General features: G+C 39.5%; 2 protein-coding genes across 7 annotated transcripts in view; both read right to left on the bottom strand.

Annotated features, from left to right (window-relative positions):
• The window catches only part of LOC145454604 (E3 SUMO-protein ligase RanBP2-like), a 44,986-nt gene extending 33,303 nt beyond the window's left edge, over positions 1 to 11,683 (bottom strand). For all 6 annotated transcript variants that reach the window (XM_080332594.1, XM_080332599.1, XM_080332595.1 and 3 more), the window contains exons 1-19: positions 11,565 to 11,683; positions 11,289 to 11,495; positions 11,045 to 11,176; positions 7,820 to 7,939; positions 7,633 to 7,752; positions 6,618 to 6,760; positions 6,145 to 6,286; positions 5,990 to 6,090; positions 5,231 to 5,408; positions 4,989 to 5,124; positions 4,780 to 4,924; positions 3,718 to 3,895; positions 2,752 to 2,804; positions 2,565 to 2,688; positions 2,057 to 2,256; positions 1,366 to 1,480; positions 1,200 to 1,298; positions 364 to 544; positions 28 to 95 (exon numbers count right to left, since the gene is read on the bottom strand). In XM_080332594.1, coding sequence (XP_080188720.1) covers positions 28 to 95; positions 364 to 544; positions 1,200 to 1,298; positions 1,366 to 1,480; positions 2,057 to 2,256; positions 2,565 to 2,688; positions 2,752 to 2,804; positions 3,718 to 3,895; positions 4,780 to 4,924; positions 4,989 to 5,124; positions 5,231 to 5,408; positions 5,990 to 6,090; positions 6,145 to 6,286; positions 6,618 to 6,760; positions 7,633 to 7,752; positions 7,820 to 7,939; positions 11,045 to 11,176; positions 11,289 to 11,495; positions 11,565 to 11,636 — 2,514 coding nt within the window. In that variant the 5' untranslated portion in view covers positions 11,637 to 11,683. The remainder of the gene's footprint in view (positions 1 to 27; positions 96 to 363; positions 545 to 1,199; positions 1,299 to 1,365; positions 1,481 to 2,056; positions 2,257 to 2,564; positions 2,689 to 2,751; positions 2,805 to 3,717; positions 3,896 to 4,779; positions 4,925 to 4,988; positions 5,125 to 5,230; positions 5,409 to 5,989; positions 6,091 to 6,144; positions 6,287 to 6,617; positions 6,761 to 7,632; positions 7,753 to 7,819; positions 7,940 to 11,044; positions 11,177 to 11,288; positions 11,496 to 11,564) is intronic.
• On the bottom strand, positions 11,657 to 14,027 carry LOC145454607 (peroxisomal reductase activating PPAR-gamma-like). The gene has a single exon (XM_080332602.1). The coding sequence runs from the start codon at positions 13,395 to 13,397 to the stop codon at positions 12,462 to 12,464; it is 936 nt and encodes a 311-aa protein (XP_080188728.1). The 5' UTR covers positions 13,398 to 14,027; the 3' UTR covers positions 11,657 to 12,461.
• Between the last annotated feature and the right edge of the window lie 2,232 nt (positions 14,028 to 16,259).

Below are 16,259 nucleotides of genomic sequence, written 5' to 3'. Positions count from 1 at the left end.
CAGGATGAATTTTGGGATACGCCTTACCTTTGGAGTTGACCGTCTACTCGGTCCTGGTAACAGGGAATCATCGACTTCCGATAGTATCGTGTTGTCTGTTGAGATATCAAAAACAGAATCCAAATCAAATAACGAAATTTTGACTTTCAAACTCAAAAAAGTTGGATAGTCTACATTTTTCAAGTACTCAAGTACGCTTTGCGAACATACTTTATGAGGTTTTAGAACCCTATTACAGTTTTCAGCCTAAAATACTTACTTTTCTTGCTAACTACTTGTACTTCTGTAGATGCTCTGTAAATGCTCGATCACAAAGCAAAACATCGCATTCCTAACTCCAACCACAACAACCCAACAACTTACTTTGATGATTTTTCGGGATCGTCTCTTCGAACAAGCGTTTCGGGTCCGTCATCAGCCTGCCGGCGTCGAGAGTCGGATATTTTGCGACATGCTTACGGAGCAAGGCTTCTGCGCGATGCAGCAATTCGTCGTCTGGCATTTGCTCCAATCTGCGCAGCGTCACTTCCAGCCTGGTAGTGTACTGCGAAACGGGACGGGTGAATGAAAGAGTTCACGGTCACAACTAAGTGTCAAAAGAAAGAGTGTGCCTCTGACTGCGTCACCATTTTTGATGGTTGCTCAATATACGAGCATGGAATATAATTGAATATGGCAGTCGACCATGCAACACTTGAGCATGTGACGCTATAGTCCCCCAAACCCCCTTAACCCGTATAATTAATCCTTACCCTAGGCCAGGGGCGGTCAAGCCGTGGCCCGCGAGGTAATTCAAAAAATCAAAAAATTAATCGCCTACAAGGCCAACCGAAAATTTGACCAAGAGATTTGGGATGTTGATAAATAAGATATCAGTTCTGACACATTGTCATAGCCAGGGGCCAGTGATATTTTTATTGATCTTCGTATATTACCATGAAGCACAATATTTCGCGCAGATTTTTCTTAGTGCTTCGCGCGATTTATTGTCAATAGCTTTCCTCCTAATATTGGTGCCCCGTCCAAAAAATTAAAAACACGCTTAATTTACAGCATTGAGCATAACTATATTCATAATTACGAGAATTCGTGTATGCACTCGCAGAAAGAACTTCGGCGATGAACCTTGCCACAAAATGTGGTCCGCAGACCGGTTGCCAAACCATGCAGTAGGCGACAGACCAACTGTCAACACCAACCTTTCTCATTAAAACGTCCTTCCGTTTACTGACGCTGCCTCCGATAACCACATGCTCCTCTTTTTCAAGATCATCCAACAGCTTCTTATAGATAAGCGCCTGCAAACAAAAAAGCAAACCGCGTGATACCGAGACGCGGGCAGGGTTCACGCAAGACGAGCTGTACTTCGGAAAAAGACGCGTGCGGAGTGTCGGCTTTCGCGTAAATTTCCAGAGCCTTTTTCAAATCGCCCTCTTGCACGAGGAGACTCCCGTTGCTCATGTACACCTGGGAGAGCAAGCTGGAACGAAATAGAGTATGTAAATGTGACGGTATGCTGTTTTTAGCAGCATACACTTACACAGTAACAATCATGCTAAGTACGGGGCTACCCAAATACGCCTGGACTTGTACAGTAACTAAATTAACTGTGATCTGGTACAGATCGCAAATTTACATTACAACCAGGGTTACAGTGCCAAAACCCGTTTACAGAGCAATAAATAAAGGAATCCGGTATAAGTGCCGAACAGACAATTGGCCTAAACCGCAGTCTAACCCCCAACTGCTCTTAATTTTCCTCAGTGGTTTCAAATGTCCATCATCTCATCAAAAATAGGTAAAGATAATGTCGGGACTTATTGAAAAAACTCAATATCGAAATAAACAAATCAATTACATTTATGCTTAGAGGCAGCATAACAACTTCGGTTATGGAGTATATTTTATTAAAAATATTCACGAATAACTTTACACGTGCATATTTTTATTCAAAGCTATTAGACTATGAGTGTTCTGTATACCCTTCGAAATTGGCGCCGCTTAGCGGGATATACTGGGACATCTCACAACACACAATCTTCCTCGAAGATCCTACCTGGACGCCTCTTCCGGGGTAGGCTCAGTCAGGGTGGCGGGAAAGAGCTTGTCCAGCGCGTCGACCTTGTGTCGCGTGCGTTTGTGTATCGCGTCCAGCAGCAGCGGCTGCGCGTAGGTCCAATAATGGACGGCGCGGCGCTGGTACGCCATCCACAGCTGCGACGAGGTGCCCAGCTGAATTTCGCCGATCGAATGGGCCTGGAAAGAATTTCTCAACCGGTAAGCCAATGCACGCATTCGATTTAATTAGTTCAGGTTAGGAACTGCAGTAGTGCAGTTCACCGGCCTAGTATCAAGCGTCCTCGGACTTGACTCAGAGGGTAAACGAAAATGACTCAACTTGACTCGAGTCAAAACTACAGAAGTCAAATTGAATTGTGACTCAGAACCTTGCGACTCGAGTTTCGACAGATATGCAGCAGTTATTTCAGTCACAAATCCAAATTGATCAAAATACAACAACCCACGAATAGATAATACACAAGAGAGCCACATAACAGTCGAACCTTAGCAGAGAAGTGACTGGCCAGCCCTGCGACGAGCGCCAGTTGTAATCCGTGATTACTCGACACTCTGATGGCTTCGATTCCATGACGCAGCGTAGATTTCACTTGATTGGCGTTATACACTCTGTAAACACACACGCGAGTTGAAATATGTTACCGAGCAATACAACGAATATGGCAAACATACTTTTCTTTACAGTAGCGGCAATGCAATTTACACGCGGCGTTCCACCAGTCAACCTGACAAACACAACAGCAATGTCAAAAACACTGATTTGCAAGATGCACAGACAGTTACCAGTAGATCGTTTTTTTTTGAAATGTCGAAATAAGTCAAAATTTTGTTAAAATTGTAGCATTAGGTAAAAAAATTGATAAAATTGTTTACAAAGGCTAAATGCATTTCGTTTGTATCGTAGATGTTTGCACTGTCGGTGAATTTATCATCGGACATTTTACATCTTGTAGCCTACTTCATAGGCCTGCCGTTGTAGACAGTCCATTGTCCGCTCATTGTGAATCACAAACGGTCAAACGAAACAAATAGGTGGACAATGGTAGTGGGTGTTATGCTCAACGTACCGCAATATCCTAACTGAAGCAAAACTACGAGGGCATTTGTTCTCATATCAAGACGCACACGATGAAAAATTGTGATGTAGACAACATTGCCAAAATGCCAGCCAACAACTTCTGCTGTTGAACGTTCTTGTTCCATTCTTAGCAAGCTGCTTAGTAAGGACAGACACTTTCTACCCAAGAATGTAGGAAAGTACCTTTCGTTGTACTACAGCAAATTTCAATAATTTCTACCATAATGCGTGATGTAACTACTAGAATTCTTCATAGGTCCAGATTTCGTTAAAATATAGTTTTTCATTGTAAAATTTGTCAGTTTTCAGGCCAAACTACTTCGTAAGGACAGACAGTTCCAACCAGAAATGAAGATAAGTAGTAGGCCTACATTTCTAACATTATGTGCAAAAACACCCAATTTACATACGTTAGGACAAAATTTGGTCAAAATTAAGTTTTTCAAGGTCAAAAAACGTCGAAATTTCAATCTTTCAGATCAAAATCTTATGTTTTTTAGGTAAAAAAATCGCCGTAGTAATCAGATACCAACTAGTGCCGATCTGAAACAACAAATTACCTGCTTCTGGGTCAGGAAATTCTTGCCGATGGGCATCGGTAGCGACCCCGTCTCCAAGCGGAAATTTTCAGAGCCAGGCGACGTGTTTTTCCATATCGCTATGCCTTTCTCGGCGTACAGAATGCAGCCCATAAGAAACGCTTCAACATCGAGCTGACATAACGACCAGATGTTCCCGCTGAAAAAATTGGGCCACGGGGTCAAAAGCGAGCTAACAGTAGTGGCCAATCATCAGCAGGGTCATTTAGAGTAAATGTATCCACGATAATTATGATTTCGATACTATATTACACTTTGGAAGGCTGTAAACCTCAGTTGGTCGTTTCGCACCATACGAAACATTTTATTCTAGTATGAAGCGACACCCGATAGTTAACATGACATTTTTTTGTGAAGTCGTGACCAAACCACCGCAAAGAACAATGAAATAGGTGTGTGCGGTAGCGTTGCTCAAAAATTGCTAGGTTGCCCAAAAAATACTGCACCCCATATTTGGCTGAATTCCAACCAGTACAAGACCGAGGCAGAGCTAATTAAAATTTTAAACGTATACAAACAAACAAAAATTTCAATTTTTACTGTAAAATTCAGGAAATTGTTGAGTTGTCTACGAAAACAATACAAAACAAATTAGATGCAATTCCAACCCGTAGAAGCCAAGTTATTTGAGTTTTTCATTAATAATTCTGGGTTTTACCACCGTCAATGGTATTTTGGCAAATGTAAAACTTTAAAATTCAATAAATCCGTTTCTAATGGTTGGAATTGAGCTAAAATTGTTACGCATCGTTCTTTTAGACAGCTCAACAATTTTATGGGGTTGACAGTAAAATTTGAAGAAAAAGGAGATTTTTATTTTTTATAATAAATTGAAAAATTTCAAGTGGCTCTGCGCCGGCTTTTACTGGTGGAAATGGAGCCAAATTTGGTGCACAGCTTCTTTCAAGGTAACCTAACAATTTAATCAGTGAATCATCATGAAAACGAGCGTCTAAAACGCATGAAACAGAACACACAAAGAGATATCACTAAACAACAGATTGTATCGAGAAAATCCCGTACTATTTGACGGCCGGCGAAATAGCAAATTCAAGTCCGTGAAACACGACATTGATGACGGAATGCAGGTCGGACACGCTTCCAAGATTACATCTCCACTGGATTTGCGTCCATACCCAAGTTTGTAAATCGAGGGTCAAGGCTGCACCTAATAAAGAAAATAGGAGACATTCGTAAACTTCTCTATTACAACGTAACGAAATGCAACCGACTTGAATCGTATTTGCGGAGGTCGTCTTCCGGGGTTAACACGGCAGTGGTATTGCAAAATTCTTCGTCATTGAACACCATCGAATCTTCTCCTCTGTAATTATCTCCAAATAGGGACTCGAATATACTCCGCTGACCCTGCGATGAGATGCACCCCAAGTCATTCAAGAATTATACACCCACGAAGAACATGCTAATCTTTCCACATAACGACAAATCAGATCATCACATGTGCACAACATACTTCCTTAGTACAGAAATTCTCTCCGATATCCTTCAGCCACTCGGATTCATTGACGCTGTCTTCCTCTTTGTGTCGCGAGTGTGACGACACGGCTAGATTGTAGAGCATGTGCGAGCACTGGCTTAGACGGAACCCGCTCATCACTTGAAGTCTGTCCGCGCTAACTTCTCTAGAAGTTCTGGAGAGGAAATTTAAAAACGTATAAGACGATTCATAACTACGATTGCCCACATTTCAGCAAGCGAAACAATTAAGAAAAACACACGAGCATGCAACACTTTGGCATAAAGACGCATGGACATATGACCAATGAGCATGCAACATTATAGCATGTGACACTTGGAGCATGTGGGTTAAATTTCGGGATAGGGTTGGGTTTGGGTAAGATTTGGGCCAAGGTTAGAATATATACAAGGGTGAATTTTAGAGTTATGATTGGGTTGGGGTAAGTTTTGGGGTTATAAGGTCGCATGCTTAAGTGTTGCATGCTAAACTTTAGCTTTTCATTGTGTCGCATGCTCATATGTCAGGAAACCCATGTAGGATACATTAAGCATGCGACACTGCAGACAAGCCATAACATATAATTTTACATCTAAGTCTAACATAAAGATCACATTCACAAATGACTAACTTGAATGTATAGCATAAATTGAAGCTATTATCATCGAAATTATTTTGCACAACCAATAAAACAATTGGATATGTACTACCATCGAGTACTGGATACCATACAACTAACAATGAACAAAACCTCACCTAGCTACCCACGTGTCCGACACATCAGGCATGGGAAATGACAGGCTCCTACAGTAGCAAGCGGCCGATAACCTTGTAGCTTCTATCCACGTAATCTTATCCTGAAACCGACATCGGCTCAATCACAAGTGCGGTCAAAAATCACAAAGTCATACCTTGGTCGCCAAGTGAATCAGCGCCAATCCGCAAAGCCAATATAACTGTCCCTTGGACTCGTTTAAAATCGCTATCCAATTGTTTGACTCGGTCTCGGTCGAGCCTCCAAGCGCCAAAGCTGACAGTACTTTACAATCCAACCTGTAAATAGTACATCACAGACCTCAAATTACCAAGTTCCTCAAATCCCATTCAAACAGACATGGCAGTGACACGATACAGTAGTGCAGATGGCATGGTATATTAGTGCTCATTAATAGAATAGGGCTATACTTGGAACAAAACATTTTCATACAACAAAACAAAATGTTAACTGTATTGTGAATCAATGGATTCAATCAGGAAGGACGTTCGCTTTCAGAAAATGTTTCCCCATTTTTCCCAATGAAGCATTATGTGAACCGCTATCTATTGATCACTGTGTGCGCATATGGAATAAAGATCGCGAGTCTTCAGAAAATAGCCAACTTACGCGGCCAAATTCTCCATCGCATCATCGTACAGCTCTTGCTCAAAAAACAGCCACACAATCCTGCATAAGCTCATCAATAGCAGACAATGCGCATTGATGCATTCCGTAGTGACGTCGTTGTTGGACTTCTTCTCCGCATACTCCTAAACAATATGTCGTCGTATTTTATAACTTGAAGCAGAATCACAAAAAGTAACAAAGTAGCCAAAAGGAAATTAACCACAAATTCGCATTGAGTAACGTCACAGACTTGTTGTTTTGAAGACTTTAGATCTAAGCGAGATTGCAAAAGACATTCTCGACAATAGAAATCACTTGTTCATGATTTCACGTAGTGGTCGGTTTTTGACTGATAGCATTTTCAGCCTGCACTAAAAAGACAACTATGAACACTTCATCTACCACTACCACAAATACCACAATTGTCAGCACACAAGGCACAGAGTCTTCGTAGACAAATGTGTTCAAATTTTTTGCACATAACTAAAAAATAAGTGGACAAAGCAGAGCTTCGACATCGCGACAAAGAGACAAACAATATGTTCATATTGCCAAATTTATTACACTTGAAGCTTTTCCACCGAGTCCCATTAGGAGCGAACGGCAGTATCTAGCTAACCACACGGCGTTCAAAATATAGAAATAATTTTGTCGTAACGTAATAACTAAAAAAACAGTGGACAGATGGTGAAGCGGCAGGTGGTAATTTCAACAAAACCTCTGTAAATGGATTGAATTCAAAACAAAGACACTGTATTTTATGCGGTATTTCGATGTTATAGTGTTCATCATACAGACAATTGGTCTGAGATAAATATACCGACTGCCTTCCTGCAAGTTACGTTGCTGGATAGGAATAAGTTATTTTAAATCTCAGAAAGCACCTTACAATACGAGAGGAACTCACTTCACAGATCAATAGAACACAACGTAACACAATATTTCCTTTATCATCAATCAGTTAGTCAGAGGAGCCAACAATTCAACAGTTGAAATAGCAATCACTTATCCCTACCTGGCAAGTGTCGATGATACACTGGATCCATTCGAGATCTTTCTCGACGGATTTTGAAAGCTGAGTATTCCGGTCCGTCTTCAACGCAAACGAAAAGGCTTCCTCCACTCTTTCTTGATTCTAAATCACACAGACATTGCCGAGGATGGCGATCCCGGACAAAGCATCTTAACGGGCTGGGAATTACCTTCAAAAAAGTTACATATTCCACATACAGCGAGGGGTCACCCGGTCGCTTCTTCAGTTCATCCAGCATTGCATCTTCTAATTTTGACGGCAAAGCGTCTTGCGCGAACAGCAATTCCATCTAACGAAATATCAGGAATATTCGATATGTAAGAAGTATGAATGGGGTGTAGACTGTCCTGGTTTAAAAAGTGACATGCTCCCAACAATCGATTTGAATTTGGTCCATGATAAACCATAGCATTTCGGCATAGGCAATTACACATTCCTCGATAGGAATATGCAGCAGCGGCAGTACCGTTACGGCTTGAATTTCGAAAAATTTGAGGAACACAGTTTTGAAGCATTTGCCAGTAGGGTGGAGTGAAAAAAAGAAAAATTTGAAATTCAAAAAGTGCCTTTGATATTTGGTCCCAAATCTCAAATGAATTACTTCCATCATAATTTCAGGTTCTTGCGCCCTCTAGTGGCCGTGCAATTTCACCGAATGAGCCAAAAATAGCTAATTTTGCCATATCTGGATAACCGCTTATGCTAGAAAGCTGATATTGGGCTTAAAATCTGCGGAAGCAGCACGTTTCTATCTCACTTCTATAGAACTTTGTCTTGAAAATGTACAGAAAAAAAGTTACAAGCCAATTATTGATTTTTAGACCGCCATTAAAATGTTGGTTGATTTTACCTAGTTTGCAATGCCAATTTGCATGTTACAATTTGTTACATTGCTGCTTTAACAGCAAAATCTTGTTTGGTGGACCAATGAGTTGATTTTTATACCAACCTGGCATAATTTTGATTAGTAGAGAGAATGATTAAACTTTCATCATATTACATGATATGATGATTTATGATATGAAGTTGGTGAAAAGGGTATCTTCCTGTTCAACTCTACAACAAACGATAGGCCAAGATTAAAAAAGTGAATCAGTTGCAGTAAATCAGCTATATAATTTATATATTCATGTATGCTTTGTTGAAAATGAGGATTTTCATATCACTTAAGACATTGTTAAACTGTTTTATATATTATACATATTGTTCAAGCTGATGTACTCATCTTTGGAGTATTCTGGAACTTTCATAGTCAACCTCAAGTCTCCCAGTAGAAGTGATGATAACTCAGTTTGAAAGTGTTCTGGTTTCTGGTGTATCTTGGAGTTGATCTTAAAATATCATAGGCCGCTGCCTGTATGAAAAGGTCTCTTTAATATACTTTGCTATGTGTGTGAATTGAACTGATATTGTCTAGTATAAGTACAGATTCAGAATTTCATCATGTTCGACTTATAGCAGATTGGGGTTTATGTACAAGTAATAACAAGAAAAAGATCCAAATCTGCTGTTGCTTGCAAGAAGTTGCACTGTAGAGAAACTTTTCGAAGTGTTGATGGTTTTCCTTCTGGAATACTCCCAACTAAAGGACAAGTGAATGAGGGTATGCTCAACTTTGATCACTTTAGTTGTGATCGAACAACTGTCTTCAACTGTCTTCAGTTGGGAGATTCCAGAAGGAAAACCATCAACACTTTGAAAAGTTTCTCCACAATGCAACTTCTTGCAAGCAACAACAGACTTGGATCTTTTTCCTGATAACAATATGTCAATTACTTGTAGTACTTGTACATATGATAAACCACAATCCGCTATAAGTAGAACATGATGAAATTCTGAATCTGTACTTATACTAGACAATATCAGTTCAATTCACACACATAGCAAAGTATATTACAGAGACCTTTTCATACAGGCAGCGGCCTATGATACTACACATGGAGGAGTCAGTTTTAACATCAATATACCAGAGTATTTTAAGACCAACTCCAAGATACACCAGAAACCAGAACACTTTCAAACTGAGTTATCATCACTTCTACTGGGAGACTTGAGGTTGACTATGAAAGTTCCAGAATACTCCAAAGATGAGTACATCAGCTTGAACAATATGTATAATATATAAAACAGTTTAACAATGTCTCAAGTGATATGAAAATCCTCATTTTCAACAAAGCATACATGAATATATAAATTATATAGCTGATTTACTGCAACTGATTCACTTTTTTAATCTTGGCCTATCGTTTGTTGTAGAGTTGAACAGGAAGATACCCTTTTCACCAACTTCATATCATAAATCATCATATCATGTAATATGATGAAAGTTTAATCATTCTCTTTAATGATCAAAATTATGCTAGGTTGGTATAAAAATCAACTCATTGGTCCACCAAACAAGATTTTGCTGTTAAAGCAGCAATGTAACAAATTGTAACATGCAAATTGGCATTGCAAACTAGGTAAAATCAACCAACATTTTAATGGCGGTCTAAAAATCAATAATTGGCTTGTAACTTTTTTTCTGTACATTTTCAAGACAAAGTTCTATTGAAGTGAGATAGAAACATGCTGCTTCCGCAGATTTTAAGCCCAATATCAGCTTTCTAGCATAAGCGGTTATCCAGATATGGCAAAATTAGCTATTTTTGGCTCGTTCGGTGAAATTGCACGGCCACTAGAGGGCGCAAGAACCTGAAATTATGATAGAAGTAATTCATTTGAGATTTGGGACCAAATATCAAAGGCACTTTTTGAATTTCAAATTTTTCTTTTTTTCACTCCACCCTATTTTCCAGGCAACGATCATTTTTTTCAATCAATAAAACCGGGAAAATAGTTGAAATTTTTCAACTTTACATTAATCTGAGAAGTAAAACATTGATTTTAAACTGATTTATATGTGATTAGCAGTTGCATCATCATGACTAAACATACAGCTCATGGTCTACTGAGGATTCATTGTAAGATCAATTTATAGTATGTTGCGTACCCAACTGATTAAAAGTAACCTACAATGCGCTTAATTAAGAATAGGCCTATGTATTGCTTACAAAATAGACCCAAAAGTCAAAACCATAGATTTAAGAGAATCACATATAACAATCATAATCAAGACAACAACAGTAAATCTATCATTAAATTAAAGTTACTATTCTTTGCTTTCGAGTTCCGTACTTTTTTTCTTCACTACAATTTAGGTCGTTTCCATTTTCTAAGGTTCACAAAAATGTTGAGAACCACATCTCTGGATAAGGCCATTCAACAAACAAATCATCAGTCACAATTCTATAAACGAACAATCGAACATAGCTTGCCACGATGCAAGTAGATTTGAAAACGACATATGACTCTTGCCAATGCTAGAATCAATATGTACTTGAACGGTATTTACCTTTAATTTGTAGATCTGCGGATTGTTGGGCAAAGATCCTGCAGCTTTGTCAAGCCAAACTTGGGCTCTAGCAGCGTTCTGCGTGGGACCTGGATTCACGTGCATTTCAGCAATTTTCAAAAGCAAGTCCGGCTGAAGAGAAGTACGCACGAGTTCAGTACAGATGTTTCACATTATAATTACAAATTTTGAACAGACTATCAACGGACTAATCACAGTTTACAACGTAACACAAAGCAGTCACCTGTTCTGGTTTTACACGCAATGAGCTCTTGTAACATTCGAGCGCCGAGTCAGTTTTTTCCAATTTCTCATAAACGTCCCCAAGTAATTTATGTGCTTTCGCATCTTTATCGTAAACCGTCAGATACTTAGTAATCCAATAAGCCGCTTTGTCATACTCGCCGACATCATTCCACCATCTTCCGAACGCGAGACCTTTCGCAAAAAGCTGCAATCAAAATAATCAATTATTCTCAAAAATCCAGTATAGGCAATAATCTAGTATAATATTCCATACTTCTCGATCGCTTTTCGCGGCTTTTGATGCTTTCGAGATAAGAGTTTCAATGTGTCCTTTTGATTTAGACATTTAGATTACAATGAATTCAACTAAACAAAGGCATTATAGTATAATTAAAGAAATGCAATTCAGCCACAGTCACATAAATTATGAGAGAAATAAATAAAGCAAACCATACCCCATGTAAAGTGTTAAAGTCAACAGAGAAAAGCATCAAATATACGATGGTGCTATACTTTCAGGGGTCATGGAATATCGTAATAGTAACCTGGCCTTCCGATAATAGGGCTCAGTGATGTCATTACATCGTATGATGTTGTCTGTTATAGCATAAGAGGTAATTAATTCATGATCACTATAACATAACAGAATCTAATCAAATCAATCAATAAGTTAGTAGATTGGCTCATAGGTGGTACGCCCATACAGCATTGATGGGGATACTATTCAAATATGATGTAACACTTGACGGCATCAAAATGGATTGGCACTAAAAAAATCTCAACCATAACCAACAGTGAAAAACAGCTACCAAATTTCAATATTCAGGAAACTCATTTTTGCATCACGAAATTTCAACTAATAAGGTTGTGCTCAACAGAAAGTAGCCTTACAATTAGTCGCACTATGGTTCAAAATTATCCTCTGAACTGTAGCTACACTGCATTGTTGCTTAATACCACTTGCATAATTATTAATCTAAACCAGCACCTGTCCTAGTAGTCTAACACAAGAAATATGTCTCAAGGCAATGAAACGATAATTGATATTGAAAAGCAGAAATTGATAATTAAATTCGGCTAGATAACATTGCTTACGAACTGAGATTGTATGAAAACAATATCGAACTTAATGAATATAAATAATAAATATGATGATATTCAATAACGATATTCAATCCAATTTCCGTTTCGATCTGCCATCCATGTTACGGAAGTACGCAAAAGGCACAAGAAATCTAAGCCACACTCCAAGTACAGGCATCAGATCTGAAATAACGACTTCTTCTTTATTATACTTGATGGCTCGCAAAATTTGATCTGCTACATAGCCGGTATCCATACCGGTTTCTTGGTTCTTATCCAGCCTGCCGTAATCAGACCCATCTCCACGAAGAGCAGAATAGGAAATATCTGTTTTGACGTAGGATGGAAACACGTTGCACACCATTATACCTTTACTTGACAATTCCGCGCGGAGACAGTCGAAAAATGAAGTACATGCGAATTTAGAAGCGGAGTACGCAGATCGGTGAGGAATCGATATTAGCCCCTGGATACTGTTGACATTCAAAATATTGGCTCTCGGTTTTCCTTTCTTGTATGGCAATCTCATCATCAAAGGTATTAACCCCTTAGTAACAGCAACGTGTCCGAAATAATTAGTTTCCATAATTTTCCGGTGAACTTCCATTGAAGTCGATAGAATTTCTCCTCTAAATGATATACCCGCATTGTTGATAAGAATGTGGATACCACCGGGGAACATGGATTGGATTATTTCCACTGCTTCTGATATACTTTCTGGGTTACAAACATCGAGTGGTACAATCGACGGCTCGACAGTGGTACGATCAGAATTACTTGATAATAATTCTTCTTTTACGGCTTTTAGCTTCACGACATTCCGGGAGCACAACACCACACGGCATCCCTGGGCATAAAATGCTTTTGCACATGCCTTTCCAATTCCTGAACTTGCACCGGTGATTACAACTACTTTGCCATTGCCAAGTTCGGTGAATTGTGTCAATGCGTATTTGATTGTGACAACGGCAGCTGGACACAGTACAGCTAACGCGTACCCGAGCATATCATGGAAAGAACTCATTGTCTATTTTGAAGAAAAACTGGAAAAGATACGGTACATATGTAGAATTATCAACACTTTATAGATCCAAAATTCAAGATATCATTAATATAGCCGACGGGACAAATCATAAGTGTGTAAACTAAAAAATTGCAGTTCAAGTCATCAAATACCTGTGATAACTAATATACTAGGCTGGTGCCTGGATTGTGAAATATCTGCCAGGTATTAATAGGCTTCTAATAGAGCCCTTTCATCATCATTCTATTTATCAAATTTGCATCAAATCAATACACCACATGATTGCGATGTAATGAAAAGATAGGAGAGTGCCTAAACGGCTTGGAGTAGTCTTTTAATCAGACACGCACGCTGGCCTACAGCATGCAAATAAGAGGCATGCACACTGAATAAAAGTAAGGATAACATAAAAGTAAGCGACAAAATGAATGCTGCCCGTCTACATAGCGCTTAGTTTTTGAAAAAATTCAAGTAATGCAAAAGGAATTATCAAGTTAGCTGGGATATGATTGGTAAAATGATGAAGAAAATAAATAATCAGGATCAGTGAATTGTATCGTAGTTCATAATTATATGACACCAGAGAGAATACTGAATAGTATCAATTTAACATTTCTGGATTACAATCAGCCAGCAGGAGCACTTTCTCATAAGGTAATTAATTATAGATCAGTAATTCTTGGGGTAATTCATCAATTTATGTCTTTCGAAGACAGCAATACAAGATTTTACAACGCAATTGTCGCCTGTTATAGTCACCACTCGTCACCAGCAGTCAGAAAAGGTAATAGGCCTACATTCGCATTATCCATTTACTCACAGATACAGCCAAGACCTCACTCACTATAGCACCATGATTATTATTTAATTTGAACAGCTTTAGATGAACTCACGTAGCCACCTTCCCAATAACCAGAAATTACCCCACAAGTGTAGGCTACTATATCCTTGATCCGACAATATCAATATTAAACCAGGCCATGATATAAAATTAGCGCTGGCGGTCCGCAGCGAGGTCACCAATTCCCGGCACGTCGAAGTATGAAACGAACTACAAGATACGATGAAGCGATCGAATTCAGCAATCAAAGTCCCCTTCGAGTCGAGACTTCTAACATATGCGAACCGCATTCGTATGACTATAGCTACAGCCCGCCAAATTCGTGAATACAGAAGCAACCAAAAAACGCCAGTAAACCATGCGCAACGGGTACGAGAAGGAAGTCTAGACTCAAAGCTCGTCTTCGCCCCCTTTGGCGTCGTGACTTGTCGGAATGGAGACCGTTAGTGGGCGATTTCACATTAGGGTCACCAGCAGCCAGCACGCGGTACCCGGCGTTTTTCCTCATTCGTCATTGGTTTATTAGCAATTTTTATCAGTTCAATACACCACAAAAATACAATGAAAATTTAGGAAGGTGTCGAAGCGACTTGGAGTAAATCTATGGAATCAGACACCCACCTTGGCCTAGGAAATGTAAAGACGAGGCATGCAGATTGCACAATGCACACTGAATGAAAAATAAATGAAGATGGTATAGAAAAAAGCAAGCGACAAAAATGGGGAGGCATGCCATGGAAGGTGGGATCGATGGGTCAGGTCGTGGTCCGGTTATGGACGTCATCATTGGTTTATTAGCAATTTTTATCAGTTCAATACACCACAAAAATGCCATACAATGAAAAGATAGGAAGGTGTCGAAGCAACTTGGAGTCATCTATGCCTATGGAATCAGACACCCGCGACCTGGTTTCATATTTCAGAAAATATATGTGATGATTGTATTTCTAAATGCTTGAACTGTTCGCAATCGTTATCGCAAAGATTTATTCCCTCGCCGCCTCGCGTTCAATATCACAATTCCTCGCAATAAAATGGCTCTGACGTTACCAATAGCTCGAAGTGCGATGAGATCTGTATCTTCATTGTGGTGGACATTATGTTTTTTTCTGTGATCGCATAAAAGGTACATATTTGAACTTCGACGTATCACATTCTGTTATGACGTCATGATGAGTGATACTAGGTCACTCGACTCGACGCATATTACGTGCTTCCGAATCGAATCACTCAGGTACTCGATTTTGTCCAACCCTACACGCCAGTCAAACCAGAAACAAGTTACATGTGACTGAATGCTATTTCAGCAGAATACGAAACAAACGGCCTGAGAAGTAGCCTACTCATGTAAGTATAGTTTGATAAATCGATTGAGAGTTGAGACGAGACTAGGCAGAGGAAGTAGCCTAAAATCGCACTAGTTAAGTAATGAATGGAGGTAGAAGAACAGTGTCACATTTCAACCACCTTCCAGATGGAATTATTCCTTAAGAAATCCACACCGGTTAATGAATACCCATACCAGGTACGGCCAATCAGTCTGGGCTGAAGAGCCGCGTATTTTATTAATATATTATTGCAGTTAAGAGTCGCATCAGACATATGGACACATAAATACATCTAAACATGCACTCGAGAGAAGATCGATGAGGTCACCGAAGTCAGAATGAATATCTGATAGGCGGTCGTGGATGGTACGGGGAATCAACGGTCAGGATCATGGCGTTCAATCGCGTGATGAGCTCAAGTGTAGTTACAATGCGTCCGAAATTGTGAGTGTAAGTGGAGGCGGAGCTAGCCATTACGCTCAACAAAAGCTCTCCCATTCTGTTAAAACCGTCCATGTTCGTCTTTATATTTTCACTTGTGACTTGTGTATTTTCCTCTACTTTCCGGTGACATTTTACCAGGGTTGTAACCAAGTCACATGGTTCCGAGTCACGAGTCAATCATACTTTTGTGGTTTTGACTCGAGTCGAGTCGAGTCATTTTCAATTCATCACAGACTCGAGTCCGAGTCC

Source organism: Botryllus schlosseri, chromosome 13 (genome assembly GCF_051294905.1).
Source record: "Botryllus schlosseri isolate E-star chromosome 13, Bs_hap1, whole genome shotgun sequence".
NCBI classification, from domain to species: Eukaryota; Metazoa; Chordata; class Ascidiacea; order Stolidobranchia; family Styelidae; genus Botryllus; species Botryllus schlosseri.
The sequence above is the reverse complement of the archived record's forward strand: the minus strand, read 5'-3'. Positions and strand labels throughout refer to the sequence as shown.